At 51.2% G+C, this 20,897-nt stretch overlaps 2 protein-coding genes across 5 annotated transcripts in view; one reads left to right on the plus strand and one right to left on the minus strand.

Moving 5' to 3' along the window:
• The window catches only part of KCNIP1 (potassium voltage-gated channel interacting protein 1), a 408,852-nt gene that overhangs the window by 368,341 nt on the left and 19,614 nt on the right, over nucleotides 1-20,897 (minus strand). The window lies entirely within an intron of this gene.
• KCNMB1 (potassium calcium-activated channel subfamily M regulatory beta subunit 1) lies at nucleotides 4,837-20,752 on the plus strand. Of its 3 annotated transcripts, XM_086361131.1 has the most exons (6): nucleotides 5,102-5,217; nucleotides 9,095-9,252; nucleotides 10,611-10,782; nucleotides 16,441-16,706; nucleotides 17,659-17,660; nucleotides 20,538-20,752. In XM_086361131.1, the coding sequence occupies exons 2-6, from the start codon at nucleotides 9,119-9,121 to the stop codon at nucleotides 20,621-20,623; spliced, it is 660 nt and encodes a 219-aa protein (XP_086217257.1). In that variant the 5' UTR covers nucleotides 5,102-5,217; nucleotides 9,095-9,118; the 3' UTR covers nucleotides 20,624-20,752. The 3 variants fall into 3 exon arrangements, with proteins under 3 accessions (XP_086217255.1, XP_086217257.1, XP_086217256.1); XM_086361130.1 differs by lacking the exons at nucleotides 17,659-17,660; nucleotides 20,538-20,752 and having other exon boundaries at nucleotides 16,441-17,598; XM_086361129.1 differs by lacking the exons at nucleotides 9,095-9,252; nucleotides 17,659-17,660; nucleotides 20,538-20,752 and having other exon boundaries at nucleotides 4,837-5,217; nucleotides 16,441-17,598.

The raw sequence follows: 20,897 nt of genomic DNA on the forward strand, positions 1-20,897 counted from the left end.
GAGCTTAGGTGACTTTGCAGAAAGAAAACGGCATAACCCCTCCCCCACCTTACTGCTCAGACAGACGGCAGGGCTCTTCATGTAAGCTCCTCCTTATTTCACAGAGCATCGCGAACTGCTTACAATGATGCTTAATGACGCAGCAGGCTAGAACGCCTTGTCGCTAAACAAGAACAGTGAGGCGAGGGGGAAACGTCGCTGGAAGAGTCAGAGGAAAAAGGAGCGCGGTGTATCTTCACTCACCTGTCCTGTTACCCTCGGACTCGCCTTGGCAGTTGATTTGAATTCTGGCCCTTAACCGTCCTGTGTTTGTCTTCTCAACTCCATAGAAAAATCTTCTGTTGTGATTTCTTCTGCTCTTCATTATTCCCTCTCCTTTAAAATGTATCATTTTTTCTTTTCTGTGGTGATTTTTCGCAGTGCTAAAACCCCCCCTTGCTTCCCCGGGGAGGGGCTCAGTCTGACCACCTCAGCACAGTGACAGATCCAGAACCTCGGCACAGCAGGTCCGCAAGTATTTGTGAGCGAGAGGCTTAGCCAGGGCTGAGAGTCACTCACACCCTCCTCCGTAGCACTCAGCCAGTGACACTCCTCAGCAGGGGCTCCGGACACGGGTTGCCAGTTTGATTTATGGGGCTTATTATTCCAAGTGGCGGCAGAGAATAGATATTGATTCAAAAGGGTGTAAATACGTGAGCGGATGCACAATCCAGAAAGGGCTACAGATGGAGGAGAAGAGGTCTGTAAAGCCCTGAAGCAGACGTCATGAAGAAACGCTGGTCCTCGAGGGAGCCTGGGGGAGCTGTGGGGTCAAGGCCGGGTTGTGAAGCCAGGTGCCTGTCCGGCGGCATCACCTCACGTGCTGGGAAAGTGCCCTCGGCAAGCGAGATGAGAAGGCCTCCTGTGAGGATTGCCCAGAGGAAAGTGTGTGTGTGCGCATATGTATATGCGTACAAGTGTAAATGTATATGCACACGCGCACGTGCCTGTCTGTGTGCACATGTATGTGCTTGTATATGCATATGTATGTATGTGTGCGCGTATGGATATGTGTATATGTGCACACGTGTGAGCATACAGTTGCACATGTGCATCCTAGTCGCTCAGTTGTATCCAACTTCTTGTGACCTGCCAGGCTCCTCTGTCCATGGGATTTCGCAGGCAGGAATACTGGAATGGATTGCCATTTCCTTCTCCAGGGGATCTTCCCGACCCAGGGATCAAACCTAGGTCCCCTACATTGCAGGCAGATTCTTGGCCATCTGAGCCACCAGGGAAGCCCCTGAACATGTGCATATATATGTACATATGTTTATGTGTGTGTATATACATGAATGTGTTTGCATATGGGGCTTCCCAGGTGGATCAGACTGTAAGGAATCCACCTGCAATGTGGGATACCTGGGTTCGATCCCTGGGTCAGGAAGATTCCCTGAAGGAGGAAATAGCAACCCACTCCAGTATTCTTGCCAAGAAATATACCATGGCCAGAGGAGCCTGATGGGCTACAGTCCACGGAGTTGTAAACAGTCAGACACGACAGAGCATGCATGCAGGTGCTTGCCAATTTGTGTGTGTGTATGTGTGCATGCATATGTGCAATATGTGTACATATGTACAAGCATATTGTGTGCACGTGTATATGTGTTCCTGTGCATGTGTGTATATTAAGTATGTGTGTGCATGCACATATGTGTGTATTAAATATGTGTATGCTTATATATGATTCCCGAGAGCTCAGGTGGTAAAGAATCCGCCTGCAATGCAGGAAACCCTGGTTTGATTCCTGGGTCGGGAAGATCCGCTGGAGAAGGGATAGGCTACCCACTCCAATATTCTTGGGCTTCCCTTGTGACTCAGCTGCTAAAGAATCTGCCTGCAATGCGGGAGACCTGGGTTCGATCCCTGGGTTGGGAAGATCCCCTGGAGAAGGGACAGGCTACCCACTCCAGTATTACTGCCTGAATGTGAATATGTATGTGTACATGTGTATGCACATGTGTGTTTGTGCATATGTGTGTATGTATATGCATATGTATATGTATATTTGCATACGAATGTGGATCTGTCCTGGCACATAGTAGATGCTTGATGAATGTAAATGCTTTCCTATATTGCTGCCCTTCTGTTCTTTCTGTGCAGCAGTGAGCGACTTCATAGAAGAGTATACAGAGGATTTCTAAATCTCCCCCATACACGTCACCCAACAATCTCAGGCTTTTTAATTCTTGGTTCTGTAATACCACCATCACCAGCAACAATAACAGTTCCCTTTCTAAGTCACTTCCAACATGTTCCAGTTATTATGGCTGCGTTACAAATCTTCTCAAAACATAGGGGCATAAAGCAACCATTTAATGTGTTCACGTATTTTGTGGATGGGGAATTCCTAGAGGGTACAGGAGGGCTGGGTGATGTCTGAGGCCTCAGCTGGGGGACTTGAAGTCTGGGGGCTGGAGTCGTCTGCAGGCTCCTTCACACACTCATTTGGGAGGTGCTGTCCGTTGGCCGAGAACTGAGTTGGGCTGTCAGTTGAAACACCTAAGTGTGGCCTCTTGGCTTCTTCACCAAGAAGAAGAGTGTCAAGAGAGAGAGTCCAGTGAAACCCGCCCCACTGTTTACCACTTAATCTTGGGAATCACAGTGTCACTTCCAGCACATTCTGTTAACAAGGCAGTTACAATCTCTGCCAGATTGAAGGGGAGTGGACAAAGAAGCACCCTCTTGACGGAGGTGTGTTCACGGCACGCTCAGAGCAGAGCGCACGGGATGGGATGTGCGTTGGTGTACAGTCCTGGGAAAACGCAGTTTGCCACATTGTGTCAGGCAGCTTAGATGATCGCTTATTCCTCAAAAACCACTGAGGGACTCACCATACATATCTCCATCCTAGAGATGGACCAACTGAGGCTCAGAGAGGCCAAGTACTTGCCTTGGGCAGTATATTTAACATCTCTGAACCCCAATGACCACCCTCCCCTCTATAAAAAGGGTAGGACGAGCTCTACCTGAATATGACTGTGAGCCTGCAGTGCTTATTACCTTATGGGATTGTTGGAAGGTTCAAGTTGGGCAAGCAGTTTTGTGATCTCTAACCCTCTGTGCCAACTCAGAGCACCTGTCTTTATCAGTGGAACATCATTGTTTCCTTCCTTCCACCTACAATCATCTGCCCCACACAAACCCCATAGCCAGCCAGGGAGCAGGGTTTCCACCCACATACTCTCAAGAGAGAGGCATGTCAAAGCATTTTGGCAAGAGTTTGCTTCGATGCAGCAGGAGGATATACCAGCCCCTGTATGTTCCCATCTTCCAAGGGGAGAGTACTTTGGGAAGAAGGCTAGTGTTTGCTTATAAAGTCCAAATGTGTAACTCTTAATACCTCTAGTCAGTTACAAGAATGTAGCCCTTTAGCCATACTTTTAAAAGGCTGTCTGTTGTACTGAGGATCTCTCCCCCAAAGGAAAAAGAAGGACCAGCATTTTTGCACTAGGTCACAGGCAGGAATCTTCTGGCTCCTGCGTGGGCCAGGACCATCTTGGAAAATCACCCCTCGGGATTCATTCTGGGCCATGTCCTTCACAGCCAATGCTGCATCTGCAAGGTCTGAGGCCTTTAGACGCCCTCTTGGCTATGGTGCCCATTAAACAGACGATTTACTCTCCTGTTAATAGGATTCAATTACGAAAAGGGGTGGGGGAAGGGACCTCACTGCTGGGGAGAGTTTAGGGGCCTGAGCACTGCTCTCGTTTTACGGCCCAATAGGCTGGTTGTCTCATAGCAACAGAGGCAGAAGTGAGGAGGGGCTAGAACTCTTTCAGTTGGCAGGGCTGAGCTGTGCCCACCTCCCCAGGAGCTCTAAATTATCAAGTGGTGGGTGTCTGTACAACAGAGGTGAGCTTTTAGGTCTTAGAGCAGCACCAGGCTCGGAAGAGAGAGCCCCGGCTCTGTAATCTGGCAGGACCAGCTTTGACTCTGGCTCCTGCATTTGGGGACTCCCCAGGTGGCTCAGTGCTGAAGAATCCGCCTGCCAATGCAAGAGACCTGGGTTCTGTCCCTGAGTCAGGGAGGTCCCCTGGAATAGGAAATGGCAGCCCACTCCAGTATTCTTGCCTGGAGAATCCCATGGATAGAGGAGCCTGGCGGGCTACTGTCCACGGGGTTGCAAAGAGTCAGATACGGCTGAGCACTCACACACATGCGTGCACATACGCAGCCCGCACTTAGAGCAGCTAACCGTGGATGAGTAATTTAAGGCCTTGAGCTTCAGATTCAGTGTCTTCAACTGACCATGGAGTAAAGTGAGGGGCAGAGATGCTAGGATCATGCCAACAACCACTTTAAGGATGAAAGAGTAGAGAGAAGTATGTTTTTGCCTTCAAATGTTATTGCTCACTTGTCTCTTCTGTTGATGGGAACACATCTCTGCCCATGCGCCCAAACTGTACAGTTTGACCACCGGGAGGTCACCGGGCCAAGCAGGCTCTTCTTAGACCTGGCCGGCTGGAAACAGCCGTGAAGCGCTCACTGCTCCCGGCTTCTCCTTGGTTGGTCTTTAAAAGGTGAGTTTCTCTTTTCCTGCCCCAAATCGCCACCATTTCTAACTCTCATCACTACTTTGTACAAAGTAAGGTTTAAAAATCCCAAGAGGCTCAGAGAGGCATTGTGACCTGCCTGGGGTCACAGAGTATACAGTTGTCAAAGGCTGAGGGTTTTGGCTGCTGGGCGGGTTGGAAACGCCAGCCCCTCCAGCTGCCCCACCCCTTAGAGCTTCCACTCCTCCTCCCTCCCTTCCGTTGGCAAAAAGAAACTCATTTCCCATCCCAGACTTCTCTGCCAGCCCAGAGAGATTAAGTGAAGAAGAAATGTCTCCAAATATACCGAGATGGTCTTTCCTGGCTTCTCAGATTTGCTGTCTGTGGTTTGAAACCTGTTGCCCAGTAGATTCTGGGAATTGCAGGGCAGGGGCCTGGGTAACAGCTGCCAGCCCCTGGGCTGGGTACCTGCCCTCTCGAGTTTGTGTCCTGGGGCTGTGTGCTCAGACTTGACCATGTTTGGGCATGGAGGCTTGTCTCAGACGAGAACCAAAGGCCGCTTCCCCAGAGACGGGCTGGGAGCCCAAACTTCCTGCTGCAGCTCAGGCAGCCTCTTTTGGGTGGGGGCTGGGGACCAGGAAGAAAAGGGTCTGCCGAAGACTCGCAGGGCACCCAGGAGACTGTGAGTACTGAGGTCAAGGACACTGCGGAAGTGGTTTCTCCAGAGACTGGGGCTAGAGCGGAGACCTTCGCTGAGGGGCGCCGGCAGTGGGAACTCCCTGCCTCGAGGGGCTGGCCATCAGGACTCCGGGCTCCAGAGGAGCTGGTGTTAAGTCCCACGGGACTAGAACTGCCGGACCCGTGGTCTGGCGGCCTGTGGGGGGCTGGAGGTGGGAAGAGGGGTCCTTGGCCCCGTCACTGGAATGGCTCAGTGCCCTGGCCCTTGTCTCAGCCTGCAGAGCAGCCAGAGGGCAGCAGCCTGGAGATCAGGACCAGCCCTGGCACTTGTCACCAGGGGAGGGGTGGGGCATAAACAGGCCCAGCAAGAGCACTGGGGACTTCTGATGCAAACCTCAGGGTTTCTTTCTTAATAGTAACAGTTAATATTTATCAAGGGCTTGCGTTGGGCCAGGCAATGTGATGTTTGGTACATCATTTGATCTTTATCAGAACTCTCGAAAGCGGACAGGATCGCGCTTGTTTTACAGTCACAGGTTGCTGGGTGACAAAGCCAGGATTTGATCTCATGCCTGATGATCTCAGAACACCCCCTGTCCCTCACTCCACCAGACCCTTAAACACTGTCTTCTTTGCCCTGAAAAGGATGTCAACCCAAATATCGGATTACTGAGGAACCCCCAAATCCCGCCTTGCTTGGCCTTTCTTCACCTTTCCTCAATCCACCCCAGACCTCCAGTGACATTTCCAAATGGAGAGCTGTATCTCAAAAGTCCAGAGATATTTAGCAGTTCTCAACTGAGGAGTTCTTCTGCGAGTCTAACTGAAATCCCCCATTTTACAGCTGCAACCCATTTCTCCCTGTGCAGACCTCAGGGGGTCTCAGCGGTTCCCACCCTTCCTGCTGCCTAAAGGTTCTCACTACAGATGTTGAAACTTAGGACTATATCTGTATTCATATCCTCACCCTACTCTTTTATCCTGTGTAGTCTTAGAAGGATTTATCAAAACTCTGCTAGCCCCCTCCCTTAGGGTGAGTGACAGTCTCACTAGAGCTTTGCAGACAGGAGGGATCTGAACAAGTGGCCGGGTCCAGACTGCTTTATCTCCTTTCCTCCTGAGTGCCCAGACCTGGTACACTGGGAGTGCCCAGGGGAGGGGATGTTATGATGTGGCAGATGGGCCTCCTCAGTCTCAAGGATGCTCTGACTCTCCCAGGGAGGGACTGGTTCTACTGTGGGCACTCAGCCTAGGTCCTCCCTCCGAGGCGTGATCCCGTGTTGACCCTAGAGCCCTGTGTTCCACAGCCCCAGGGATAGGGCCAGGCACCAACCATCCCAGACAGTCCTGGGAAGGAAGGCTGTGTAGGATTTTTGCCCATCCCTAGGTGGCTGTATTCTTTAGCCTGCAAACACATGTGTGGGCTTGTTAGACTGGCCCTAGGTAAATCATGATGTGGGCTGTCCCATTTCCCACAAGATGGAAGGACAGAAGGACAAACGTAATGGGAAAAATAGTTGAATAGCATGTCTCTCATTGTCAAGATTTTTTCCTTTGTGACTTTGTAGTATCTCTGTTGGAATGTAGGGAAACCACACTTCTCTGTGCCCCAAATGTGGGAGAAAAGTCATCATTGGGTATCATCCCTATTAATCACTGTGGAGGGCGTGACAGGGCTGTAACCTTGGTATCTGACCCTGGAGTCTCCTTTTTAGGACAGTGGGGGTCTGGGGACACCAGAGTGGGGAAGAAGCAGGGTGGAGATCTGGACACTTGAAGCAACTTAACAGAAGAGAAGTTGAGTAGGAAATAAGACACTTTGTTGAAAATCCCTTTGAATTAATAACGCCTATCTCGGGAATACTCACTCGTTCATAAAAATAATGTTTATTACCTTAGGGACCTGGCAAGGAAAATAAAGTCCTTCCTGATAGCTCGCTAACATTTCCCCTAATTTAGGGGTTACGGAGAAAGGCCCCATGGCCCTGTTATCTTTGGTAGAAATGTTACCTTAAGCAACAAACAAAAAGCAACAACAAAGGGATTTACTGAAGCTATGGGGCAACTCTGGAGAAGGCAATGGCACCCCACTCCAGTACTCTTGCCTGGATCCCATGGACAGAGGAGCCTGGAGGGCTGCAGTCCATGGGGTCGCAAAGAGTCGGACACGACTGAGAGACTTCACTTTCACTTTTCACTCTCATGCATTGGAGAAGGAAATGGCAACCCACTCCAGTGTTCTTGCCTGGAGAATCCCAGGGACAGAGGAGCCTGGTGGGCTGCCATCTATGGGGTTGCAAAGAGTCGGACACGACTGATGCGACTTAGCAGCAGCAGCATCATGGAGCAACTCACTGACTGCACCAGAAATCCATACCAGGACAGAAGCCGGGATGCTCTGGCTCCAGGAGGGGCCTGGGGAACAAGAGTGACCCTCCTGGTGGGGGTTCAGGGAGGAGGGGCTCTGCTTGCTCTGGGAGAGGCAGGTCCTGGAAGAAGGATGAAGGGCTTCAGGCCCAAGACGCAGGGAGGCAGGAAGCCGCCCATCACTTGCACCATTCTGCTTGGGCTCGGGGGGCTCAGGTCCCCAGGTAAGAGAGCAGCCGCTGAGGCCACGTGATGCCACCTGCCCTCGCGGAAAGCAGGGAGGCGGCTGTTTCAGGATCCCCACGGCTGAAACCCCTCCTGTCGCCCCGATGTCTTGGCTGCCCTCTGGCGGACCTGGTGCCCCTTCTCTGCATGCTTCCCCTGCCCAACCAGCCCTGCTGTGGGAGTGGTTTTTTATTTAAGTTAGTTAAGTTTTGACTGCTGGGTCATTGTTGCTGTATGAGGCCTTTCTCTGGTTGTGGCGTGGGGGGGTTACTCTCTGGTTGCAGCGCACAGGCTTCTCATTGCGGTGGCTTCTCTCGTGGAGCACAGGCTCTAAGCGTGTGGGCTTCAGGAGTTGCAGCACGTGGGCTGAGTAGTTGTGGCTCACGGGCTTAGTTGCTCCACGGCATGTGGAATCTTCCCGGACCAGGGATCGAACCCGTGTCCCCTGCGTTGGCAGGCGGATTCTTATCCAGTGCGCCACCAGGGGTGTCCTGTGAGACTGTTTTGGCTCCAGGTGTCTCTGAGACAAGTGTCCTCGGAGGATGTGCATGGATATTCCCCCTCTGCTGCTTACAGTATTAGTTTATCTCCTGTATTAGTTTCCTATCGCTGCTGTAACGAATTAGCACAAACTCAGTGGCCCCAGTAGAAATCTATGCATACACAGTTCTGGAAGGCGGAAGTTCAAAATCAGCAGCACGCTGGCAAGGCTCAGTCAAGGTGTCGGCAGGGCTGCGCTCCTCCAGAGGCTGCAGAGGACAACGCTTGGTTCCCTGCCTCTTCCAGCTTCTGGGAGCTGCCAAACCCCTCGATGACCGCATCACTCCAGCTTCAGCCGCCCTGGTCATAGCCCTCTGTCTTTTCTGTTTCATCTCCCTCCGCCTCCTTCTTGCAAAGATCCTTGTGGTAACCTTTAGGTCTACGTGGATAATCCAGGATAATCTCGCTATCTCAAGAGCTTTAATAAAAAATCTTTGCCATGTAAAGTAACAGTCACAGATCCTGGGGCTGAGAACATGTGCATCTTGAGGGCCATTACTGAGCCTGTCACACATTGGGTGACCTTGTGCAAGTCACGTTATCTCTCTGAGCCACGAGCCCTTCATCTGTAGAATGGGGATGATAGTATTTGCCTCTCAGAGCTGGTGGAAGGCTTAAATGGGGCCAGAAAGCCCTCTGAGTTTTCCAAGCTCTGCACTGAAAATAGAGACAATGTTGATAGTTGATCACCCTCTCCTCTCACCCGTCACTTGTGCTGATTCCATGTCCGTTTGCCTCTCTGATCCTAGAAACGTCTGCTGTCCCCAGTGGCCATGGGAAAGAAGCTGGTGATGGCCCAGAGGCGGGGAGAGACTCGGGCCCTCTGCCTGGGGGTGGCCATGGTCGTGGGCGCCGTCATCACCTACTACATCTTAGGCACAACTGTGCTGCCCCTCTATCAGAAGAGGTACCGGACTCCCCGGCCTGCTCCCACCCTCCAGTCTAAGGATCTGGCATCTGTTGCCATGTTGTATATCTCAAGTGACAGGGAGCTCACCACTTCTACTATATACACCATTTCATTTGAGGGCCTTTCTGATAAGTAGGGGGCTTTCCAGGTGGCACCCGTGAAAGAGCCCGCCTGCCAATGCAGGAGACAGGGGTTCGATCCCTGAGTCAGGAAGATCCCCTGGATGAGGGCACGCAACCCACTCCAGTATTCTTGCCTGGAGAATCCCGTGGACAGAGGAACCTGGCAAGCTATGGTCTATAGTGTTGCAAAGAGTTGGACAAGGCTGAAGCGACTTAGCATGCACTGATAAGTAGGAAGTGTCTACATTGAGCTAAATCTGTTCCCCTGGAGCTCTGCTCTGGAATCTCAGAGAATGTCCCATGCCTTTGTTTTCTGATATGTCAACCACGTGAGCTTTCAAAGGAAAGACTGGGAAGTTCCTGATCTGTTCTCTAATGAGAATGAATACGCTCAGTTTTCTCAGCCTGATGTTAGGACAAATCTCAGACTCTTGCCTCTGGGCACGTTCCAGCGGCCGACAGCCCCCTTCTGTCTGGCAGTGTGTCTCTTGCTTGATAGATGGAGGTGAGTCACGACTGATTTGCTGGTGTGTGGCTGAGCCCATCAGCCTCTCCTGGGTCTGCTCCTGCCTCACGTTTTACGGTGCTGGAGCCTTTCCGGGCTGGAATCCTACCGAGTGAGGCACTGCTCAGAGTGGCCAAGTGCCTCCAAGACATTTCCTCTGGGTTCAGAGCCACCCCTACCATATTCCCCACCTGGGCACAAATCAAGCTCCTCCTCCATCTACTCTTTTTAAGGGAAGGGTCACAGATTCTGAAACCATCCAGACCTGGCTTCAGGGACTGTGAGCCCTTAGCAAAGTCACTTGACCTCTCTGAGCTTCTCTTCTACCCTCTGCAAGATGAAGATGGTGTGGACAAGGGGTCTGAGGTCTGGCTGCAGACCAGAGTCACTGCGAAGAATGTTGAAAATACATCAACCCATCTTAGAAATTCTGATTCACTTGTTCTGGGGTGTGGCTTGGATGTGAGGATTTTTAAATCTAACCTGGGTTTAGGGTGAGCAGTGGGGGCCAGGCCAGTTTATGTAGATATTGTCCAAGAGGCCAAAAAACTGATATTGTGATTTTATGATTGCTCCCCAGGACCCAGGGACTCTGGGGTCATGCTCCTTTAGTGCTGGTTGCTAACGGCAGATGGGTCTTGGTCCTGAGTCTCTCTAAATGGGTTTGTGCTGGGCGCTCTGTGACACCCGGGTTCTGAGATGTGTTTGTGTGTGCATGGTCTCCCCAGCGTGTGGACCCAGGAATCCACGTGTCACCTGATTGAGACCAACATCAGGGACCAGGAGGAGCTGGAGGGCAAGAGGGTGCCCCAGTACCCATGCCTGTGGGTCAACGTGTCGTCCGTGGGCCGCTGGGCTGTGCTGTACCACACGGAGGACACTCGGGACCAGAACCACCAGGTACTGACTGGGTGGGGAGTGAGGACACGTCCTTTTAACCCTGGCAGGTGTGTGCTTGTCCCCAGCTGGCTCCCGAATCCCACTCTGGAGGAGAGCAAAGACTGGAAAAAGATAAACCCAGTTGACCAGGGGCCACAGCTGGTCTGAGGCCCAGCCAGTCTTAGCCCTTCAGACCCGCCACTGACTGGCTGTGTGACAGGGGCTTGGCCCTGCCAAGCCTCAGTTTCTGTTAATTGAAAATTGAAGTGCTGCTATGAAGTCAAGGACTGTGTATAATGTGCCAATCTTGATGTTGGCTGGATAGCAGGCACTCGGAGGAAGCAGCTGGTAGTGTTATTTCATTCTATAACGTGGGTCAGATGAGAAGCCAGACCCAGAGCTGATCTCACATACAGGAACCCCCGTGACTCCCCGACTCCCCACTATAGGAGGCCAGAGGCCCAGGTTTGGAGCAACACTTAGAGGTCAACACTTGGAAAGTTTTCCTATCACTGCCTCTCAATGCCCCCCTCATACCTGCAAATCTACCACTGCAGTCCTTTCTGTAGGAAACACAAGTTGACCCATTTTCATTCATTCGTTCGTTCAACCATCACTTCCTGTGTTAGGGGTTGGGTTCAAGAGAAGGGAGCTCATACACGAAATAATACCTAGTAGAGAGGGCCAGTGCCGTAGAGAACAGTGAGGTGAGGGTGTCAGAAAGGCACTGGTATTAAGAATCAGGCAGGTACTGGTTACACAGAAATGCAGAGGCGGGCATATGTGTCGAGGGGACACAGAGAGCAAGGTACGGGGAAGGAAGGTGGGGAGATACAGGATTCCAGCCCCCAAAGAGACAAAGCTACAGGGCGGGGTATAGCGAGAAAGAGCTTCCGAAGCAGCTTAGGGTTTATTCCCAGAGGCCGTCCACACCGCCAGCGTGGGCAATTAAAATGGGCTTTTTGGGGGTAGTTTTTCTTTTTTTGTTGTTGTTTTTTGAGAGAAGCAAAACTTTAATGAAGAATGCTACATGTTATTGAAGGTATTTAGTTCTCATATTAAAAAAATATTACTTAAAACCTTTTACTAAAATTTTTTTTTGCTCTCAAGACAGTCCTCAGAGATGTCTGAGAGAAATAGCATGCACAACACAGTTGCAGAGAAGGAGAGGAGGTTTAATTCCAGCATAAGACACTGACACCGCACAGGTAGGGAAGCGACCATTTTATAGAGAATGGGATTGGATGTTTCTATTCAATCAGGATTTTTTTTTTTTTTTTAGCTTTAACAGTTCAACCAAAGGAAGGAGATTGGGAAGAAGAGATGGGGGAAGGGCTAAGCTCATTTACAATCACCATTTTACAAAACACCACACTGCTTCAACCACATGAGACACAGAGGTTGGTTGTAGCTGTGCAGCCCAGCAAATACGTAGAGCAAATGCCAAGGACACAGGGTTGATGTAATAGGCCCACAGTTTTAAAGAGACTGATTCTGTCAGGGTGGTCTCTCATCGACCTGAGCCGGGAAGACATGAAGCTCCTTCACATTTTCATCAAAGGCCAGAGCTTTGCTGGGAACTAAGTTCACTCCAAATAATGCTCCTGGCGCTGGCTTTAACAGGAAGTAAAGTTATTTGCAACTCCTAATAGAATTCACCATTTCCTAGGGGAAGTTCTACTGATTACCAGGGAGTTAAATTCATGCAAACCATACAGAAAGGAAATACTAATTATATTCTGGTGCTGTACAAGCTGTGTGCCTGTTTTCTGCCAAGGACTACCAAACTGTGGAATTAAAATGTGATCAGGGAAGCTGGGGCTCCTCACCTCTGGGTGTTAGGTCCTCCTGGGGTTCTTAACAAAACCAGGGACTACCAAACTGTAGAATTAAATGTGATCCTCACCTCTGGGTGTTAGGCCTTCCTGGGGGTCTTAACAAAACCCGGGTCCTACACCAGACCCACTGAAGCAGAATCTCTGGGCTTTCTAGGTCATTCTAAGTTTCCTTGGGATTTACTGCTGTGAACAACTGGAGTCTTTAAAAGGTGTGGGGTGCTGGCGGCATGATCAGAGTGATATGGAGGAGTGTGGGGGTCAGTTACTGGGGGGGGGAGGTGGGGGCCACCACAGCTGGGACAAGGATGGATGCTGACAGTCAGAACTTGGCGGCTGATGGGGTGGTAACGGGCAGGGTGCCTGGGGGGATGGTGGGCTCGTGAACAGGCCTGGGGGCTTCTGGTGAGCTGGATCTGGGCAGGCAAGGGGCCTGGCTGTCCTGTCGTCACTAGCATGACTCAGCCACACCCGATGCAGCTAGGGCCTCCGCACCTGTCTGAATCAGCTCCTCCCAGGACCCCTGCCTCTTCTTTGGCATCCAGGGCCCCTGATTTATCCCCAGGATCAAGAAGCACATTTTCAAAGACAAACAGAAGTGGTCACTGGTGCGATGGGAGTTGGGAGCAGGCTGGTTTGCAGGCTGCCAGCTCGGAGGAGCTCGAGGTCAGACCTTCCCCTGAATGGGCTCCCAGCAGCCTGAAGCCTGCCTGCTGGGTTCGGAAGGACAGCACGGCCACCACCACATGTTCAGTCTTTTCTCCCAGAGCACCCAGGTGCCCCCAGGAGTGGTGCTGAGGGCAGGCTGCTGCACTGCTGTGATGGGGGAAGGGGACGTCATGGCTTTGCCAAACAGCAGGGTGGTGTACCAGCTGCTCTTCCCACCTCTGTTCAGCTCTGTGGTGCCAGGGCCTGGTGCTTCAGGATGGCTGGGTGTCTTCTAGAGTGGCTGTGCAAGGCTGTCTCCCCCCACCTCCATTCTGAGGAAGGAGGTGGCTGTGCAAGGCTGTCTCCCCCCACCTCCATTCTGAGGAAGGAGGTGGCTGTGCAAGGCTGTCTCCCCCCACCTCCATTCTGAGGAAGGAGGTGGCTGTGCAAGGCTGTCTCCCCCCACCTCCATTCTGAGGAAGGAGGTGGCTGTGCAAGGCTGTCTCCCCCCACCTCCATTCTGAGGAAGGAGGTGGCTGTGCAAGGCTGTCTCCCCCCACCTCTATTCTGAGGAAGGAGGTGGCTGTGCAAGGCTGTCTCCCCCCACCTCCATTCTGAGGAAGGAGGTGGCTGTGCAAGGCTGTCTCCCCCCACCTCTACTCTGAGGAAGGAGGTGGCTGTGCAAGGCTGTCTCCCCCACCTCTACTCTGAGGAAGGAGGTCACCAGCTCGCTCTTGGTTTATCTCATGAGACTTAGCCTGAGAGGTTCTAAGCTCCTTTTCATGGTCTGCGCTGAGGACAGTGACACCATGGGGCTTGGGAGAGAGGCTGGATCATTTAAGATCCCTTAGACAACTGGCACTAATGGTAAAGAACCCGCCTGCCAATGCAGGAGACATAAGAGATGCAGGTTCGATCCCTGAGTCAGGAAGATCCCCTGGAGGAGGGCATGGCAACCCACTCCATCCTAACTCAATTGGCTAGGTTAACCAAGGTCACAGTCAGAGGCAGTGGGGAGACTCGGGCCAGGCCCTTTCAGCTCAGGATTCGGGATCCACTTGCTGCTAGGACCCTGGGCTTCTCTGGTGGCTCAGATGGTCAAGAATCTGTTTGCAATGTAGGAGACCCGGGTTCCATCCCTGGATTAAGAAGATCCCCGGGGGAAGAAAATGGCAACTCACTCCAATATTCTTGCCTGGAGATTCCCATGGGCAGAGAAGCCTGGTGAGCTACAGTCCATGGGGTCACACGGAGTCGGACACAACTGAGCAACTAGTGCAAGGCTAAGACCTTAGAGTCCCCAACAAATCTGAATGCCAGACTCCTCGGGAGACAGTGGCTCCCCAGCCTCGGCGGCTCCCCAGCCTCGGCTGTTCCCTGGCTGGCTGGCGATGTGGACCTGCATCTGGATGCAGCTCCACCCTCTCTCCAGGCTGTCAGAGCTGCAGTGCAGCCATCACCTCTATGCTGGACTGAGTGCTGTCAGGGCAGGCAGCCTCGGGGCAGGACCTCACTCAAATCCAGGGAAGAACCCAGGCCTGGGGAGGAGCTGGCCCGACACTGTCTCTCATTTTGACTCATTTGACATGATTGTATAGGGCAGTGGTCCTCAAACCAGTGCCTGAAGTAGTTCCCAGGTTGCTGAGCCCCCTCCTCAGAGATTCAGAGTGAGCAGGGAGCCTGTGCTTGTGGCCAGCCCTCCAGGTAGTCTGCTGCAGGGGCTGCGGGGGCCCACCCTTGCCGAGCATGTGCTGGAGGCTTGCGTAAGCTGCGTGCAGACCTCCCAGGATGGGAGAGAGAGAAAGCCAGGGTATCTCCTTTCTGCCTTCTCTGCAGAGCTTTCCAGCTGGACCTCATCTTTCCAGGCCGCAAGGTTCCTAATCACAGTGATCAGTGTCAGAATTAAACATATACTGGGCTCTGTCTGCACAAAGCTCTTTTAAATGCATTCTCTTTTTCCTTTGAATCCCAGTGTCAAATACCAGCTGGCCAACATCTTGGGTTTTGCTCACACAGAGTTAGACCTCATAAGTTTTCAATTCAAATTTTCACCAATATTTTAAAATTGTGAGAGTCCACATTAAAATCTGGTATTTTGGCTTCTCTTACTGTTTTGGAGGCCTGGCTACAGTAGGTCTTCTGGATGGCACAGCATCCATTGTCCAGATGGAGTGATGACTGCCAGGCTGGGTGTGTCTGGCTCTCTCCATCACCCCAGGCCCCACCACGCCCTGACAGTTCTCCCTGGCACCAAGGCAAGCGTCAGTTGGTCCCTGTCATCTTATTCCCTCACTGCTTCCCTTGTGGGTGTTACCTGTGTGAGCTTTGTAGGCAATTGAGTGTATGACCTCTGCCCTGAATCCAAATATAGAGCCCACTCAGCCTATGTCTCCCATTGGTCTTCTTAGACAGATAAGTTTGAAGTTCTTTAGTAAACTCCTTTGAAAAAGGTACTGCTTTTAACCCACTTAAGTGATGAAGACATCAAGGCTCAGCGTGTGTGTTAGTATCTCAGTCGTGATAACTCTTTGTCACCCCATGGACTGTAGGCTGCCAGGTTCCTCTGTCCATGGAATTCACCAGGTGAGGATACTGGAGTGGGTTGCCATTCCCTTCTCCAGGGGATCTTTCTGACCCAGGGATCGATCCCAGGTCTCCTGCATTACAAGCAGATTCTCTACAATCTGATCCACCAGGGAAGCCCTGTTAAGCAATTAGCCTAAGGTTCCTCAGTGGCTCAGCTGTAAAGAATCTTCCTGCAATGCAGGAGACATGGGTTTGATTCCTGGGGTGGAAAGATCCCCTGGAGGAGCAAATGGCAACCCATTCCAGTATTCTTGCCTGGAGAATCCCGTGGATAGAGGAGGCTGGAGGGCTACAGTCCGTGCAGTAACACAGAGTTGGACATGACTGAGCGACTGAGCACTGCAAGTGATGGGAGCAGAGCCAGGGCTCCAGCTGGGGTCCCCGCCTCCCAGGGTGCAGTGTGTATCCTGACAGCTCCCAGGCCACCGCCCTCCCAACCAGCACCGCGTAGGCACCCCCTCAAACCACGCAGTGTGCAGCCTGCCAAGCTTTGGACAGTCTTGAGTCCACCCAGGCGCTCGAATCCAAAGCTGGTGTTTTCCTTCATTCCACACCAGGCCCTGAGAAACAGGGATTTCAGTCCCATGCGTGCTCTTGATTCTCCCTACAGTGCTCCTACATCCCAAGCAGCCTGGACAACTACCAAGTGGCCCGGGCCGACGTGGAGAAGGTCAGAGCCAGGTTCCACGAGAACCAGGATTTCTTCTGCTTCTCCACGACTCGGGAGAATGAGACCAGCGTCCTGTACCGGCGCCTCTATGGGCCCCAGAGCCTCCTCTTCTCTCTCTTCTGGCCCACCTTTCTGCTGACTGGCGGCCTGCTCATCATTGTCATGGTGAAGATCAACCAGTCCCTGTCCATCCTGGCGGCCCAGAGGTAGATCCACACATGCCCATCACCTCTCGGGCCGCTCTCGCTCGTGTCCCGTGCCCTCTCTCCTGCCTTCACCCCCTCCCCCTCCACTGCACGGATGGTCTTTGGGAAATCCCTTAGTTAAGTCATTTCCTGCTCAAGACTGTTCAATGGCTCCTCAGGACCCAGGAGAACTGAAGGTCAACCCGTGATGGTTCTCCATCCCGGACCCCACTCAGTCCATCCATCTGAGTCAGTCCATCCCTGACTCAAATCTGTTTTCTGCTGTTCCGCTGTCCACTGGACTGATGCCAATGAGTCTCACTTCTGTGCCTGCTGGGCCCTCCCAGGAAGTGCTCCCCGACAAGCCTCCATTCCTTCTTGGAATTCCAAAGTGAAAATAGCAGCAGCCCCATAGACACAGCACATTCATCAGTGGGACATCGCTTGTTTTCAGCATTCTCAGATCCGTATACATTCTTATACCAATATTAACAAATATAGGTACAAACTTCCAGTCTTGAAGTCATGCGGATATAACTGCAACATGGTGACAATAATTAGTAATACTTTGCTGCATATTTGAAAGTTGCTGAGAGAGTAGATCTTAAAAGCTCTCATCATAAGAAAAAAAACTGTCACTGTATATGAGATGGGTGTTAACTAGAAACTGTTGTGGTGATGATTTTGTAACACATACAGATATTGAATAATTTTGTTACACACTTGAAAACTAATATAATCTTATATATTGATTATACCTCAAGAAACCAAATATATACACAATATATAGGCTATAAGGAAATGATACTAACATACATAAAAAACATTAACAGTGGGATTTATTAATTGTAATTTTCTTCCTTTTATTTTTTTTACTTTTCTAAATTTTCAACAATAGAAAGGCTTGGTTTCACTGTGTTTATTTTTAATCAGAACAGTAACAACAGATGTAATTTTGGAAAAAAGTTTGAAGGGGTGAGCTCCCCATCATCAAGCAGATGGAAGTGGCCTAGTGGACAGGTTGAACTCCAATCAGACACAGGCTTTTTTTTTTTTCATATTTATTTTTAATCGGCGGATAATCGCTTTACAGTGTTGCGTTGGTTTCTGCCATACAGCACCATGAATCGGCCACAGGTACACCTAAGACACGGACTTGTGAGAACACACAAGGTTAAGAATCCTGGACAGAGGGAAAGTAAACACAGAGATGGGGATTCATGGTTTTCAGTGTAGATTAAATACAAGGTACCTGGGCCTGCCCTGGCGGTTCAGTGGTTCAGCAAGTGGTGAAGCAATGTCAAAGCAGGAGACACAGTTCTGATCCCTGGTATGTGAAGGTTCCTTATGCGCTGGGCAACCGAACCTGTTCACCACAACCACTGAGGCCGCCTTCTAGAGCCCACAAGCCAGAACCGCTGAGCCCAGGTGCTGGAGCCGGTGCTCACACCCAGAGAAGCCACTGCAACGAGAAGCCCACGTGCAGCGCCAGGGCGTAGCCTCCACTCGTTACACCCAAAGACGTCCACGTGCAGAGATGAAGACCCAGTGCAGCCAAAAAAAAAAAAACAAGGCACTGACCCTGCGGGGAAGCAGTCTCAGTCTTGGGGAGGGATAACTGGGGGAAGCTGTCATAGATCCACCACCACTCCAAAAACTTGTCCTAGAGCAGTCCTTCTCAAAGTGTGGTCCCTGGACCAGCATTCCTAGAGGCTTGTGAGAAAGGCACACTCCAGGCCCTCCGCCCAGCCCCACTGACCAGGAGACCACGAGGGGGTGGGTGGGGAGAGGTTGGTGGGGTCCCGAGGAGCTGGGCAGTACTCCGTGTTTTAACAGTGACGGCAGGGGACTCTGCGTGTGCTTGAGCATGAGAGGCACAGGTGTAGAGAACCACGGTCCTGCCCAGGACTTTGGGGAAGGAATCAATGCCTTTTTCAGGTCAAGTCCTCAGCTGGGCTTGAAGTTAGGCTGGTGTCTCTGAAGGTCCCTGGAGCTGATTCCAGGTGCAGCCCTGGGAGTGAATCTTGCCTCCACTTCCAGCAGACTGCATGTCTCTCATTCTCCGTTGTGTCATCTATAAAAGAGAGAATGTCCCTTTTGGGTGGTTGGGAGAGCTGAATGAGGGTTTGACACATACTGGGCGGTCAAAATGGAAGCTGTTCTGCGGGGAGCTAGCTGCCCGTGAGAACGGGGTCCTTTGTCTGAAGGACACAGCTCTGGGAGCAGCCTCAGTCCTTGAGGGTTTGCTTGCAAACATAGCTCTCTGTCCCGCCACCCCAGAGATTAGGCGATTATTTACTGCAGACACCTGGAGTTCTGGGCAAACTTCTCACGCACAGGGAAATGTTATCTGGTGTAAGAAATAATAACAGGGTGCTGCGGGGAGCCGGTGAGGCATTCCACTCGTGACAAAGGTCATGAGGAAGGAGGCACGCAAAGGCGGGATCGAGCCTCAGGGTGCCATTCCCATGCTCTCAAGATTTCTTGTGACTTTTTGTAAGATGTATAGGTCAACCAAGAAAAATGTTAACTGTCTTGTCTTTCTCACGCTCTCCTGTATAAATACAAGATGCCGAATAAAGTCGTGGTCAGACCGCTTCCCTTTGTGGAGACGTGTCTGAACCTCTCGACCCCATCTTTGTTGTAGCATTCTTTTGCTGTAGTTTTCTTTCTCAGCCGCGCCGTGCACGTTCTCGGGACCTGATCAACTTTGCCGGCTGGCTCCGGCACTGTTCTTAGTAACAATAAGAAGGAATGAACATTCAGAAACTTTCAGACGAAAGTATACCAACAATAATGTTAACTAGCATTTTTTGCTGCTTATTTATTCCATGCTGGGCACAGTGCTAAGAAGTTTGCCTCATAAAAATTCAGTGAGCAGTACTGAACCCACCTCATGGATAAGGAGAAGCAGCATAGGACAGAGGTTATATACATGGACTGGCTTCAATACCCAACCGTATTACTCCCTAGCTGTGTGGCTTTGGACAAATAACCTTCCTGTGCCTCAGTTTCCTCACTTGCAACATAGGAACTAATCATAATATTTCCCATTTGGGGGTTGTTTGTATTAAATGAGTTATTGTATAATGTTCCTAAACGAGTGACTGACACATGGTGAGTGCTGTATATTATGAGAAACTGAGGCTCTAAGAGGTCATTGGCCAAGGTCAACCAGATAGTGAATGAGGAATGGGACTTGAGCCCTGGGCTGTGTGATTCCAGAGCCTGGCCTGTGATTCTTTAGCTGACTCAGTCACCGGAAGCCCCAGGGTCCAGGTAAGGAACAGCGTTGCATCCTGGGATCCGCAAGGTGTTCTCATGCAAGTCAGGGATCAGGGATCCCCGATGCAGCTTCACACCCTCCGGGTTCTTACTAGAGACAATCCTTCCAAGGGGGAGTAACACCCCACTCCCTGGAGCTTCTTCCTTCTGGGCTCGGGGACATCTTAAGAGTCCCGTGAATCTAGCAAGTCTTGTTGGGATATTGTCTTAGAGTTTGGTAAGATCTTTTCTTTGGGGGAAAATTAGGTAAAAGATCTATCTGTGTGTTTCTTTACAACTGCATGGGAATCTACAATTCCCCCCACACTGAAGTTTAATTTTTTAAAAAGAAAGAGTATCCGCATCATGAATCTCATTTATAGGGGTTTCTTTGCATATGGTTTTCATGCACCTGCGTTTGGGGCTGAAATACACCAAAATGCAGACTATCCCAACAGCCCCTACAGGGGAAAAGGCCACCACCCTCTAGCAAGAAGTACCTGGGGAGGCCCAGGCCTCACTGCCCCATGCATTATTGACAATGAACCTCCTCTGCTTGAGACAAATGCCTTCTTCTTGTCAATGGAGTTTGGCCTACTTCTATCAAGTCCTACATCTACCCGCTGGTCACGGAACTTCAAGCCCAACATGGGCATGAACTAATGGGGATTTAAGCATGATGGAGTTAGACACGGAGGAGAAATGTTTCTGGAATGAGGGCAGCCTGGGAGCAAACAGCCCTCATTAGTTCTTTAAACAAATCACTCTGCTAATAAAGTCTAGGGCTGGCGCTGTTTTTGCCTCTTCTCTCCCGGGCCAGGGAGTCCCCCCTGGAGAGGTGCGCCTGGATCGCTCGCCCAGAACTCGGATGGCGTGGTGGAGATCAGTGGCAAGGGGACAGGGAGGGGCAGAGATGAAGCAGACACAGTGCCTGCTCAAGGGGCTGAC

Source organism: Bos grunniens, chromosome 20, assembly GCF_055505025.1.
Source record: "Bos grunniens cultivar Pamir isolate PY7600 chromosome 20, Bosgru_T2T1.0, whole genome shotgun sequence".
In the NCBI taxonomy this organism is placed as follows: Eukaryota; Metazoa; Chordata; class Mammalia; order Artiodactyla; family Bovidae; genus Bos; species Bos grunniens.

Excerpts from the sequence above, each read along its gene's own strand:
- KCNMB1 (XM_086361131.1), top strand. The coding sequence starts at position 9,119 with ATGGGAAAGAAGCTGGTGATGGCCCAGAGGCGGGGAGAGACTCGGGCC. Across the intron at positions 9,253-10,610 it reads CTGCCCCTCTATCAGAAGAG|CGTGTGGACCCAGGAATCCA; the intron begins GTACCGGACTCC and ends TGGTCTCCCCAG. Across the intron at positions 10,783-16,440 it reads CTCGGGACCAGAACCACCAG|TGCTCCTACATCCCAAGCAG; the intron begins GTACTGACTGGG and ends TTCTCCCTACAG.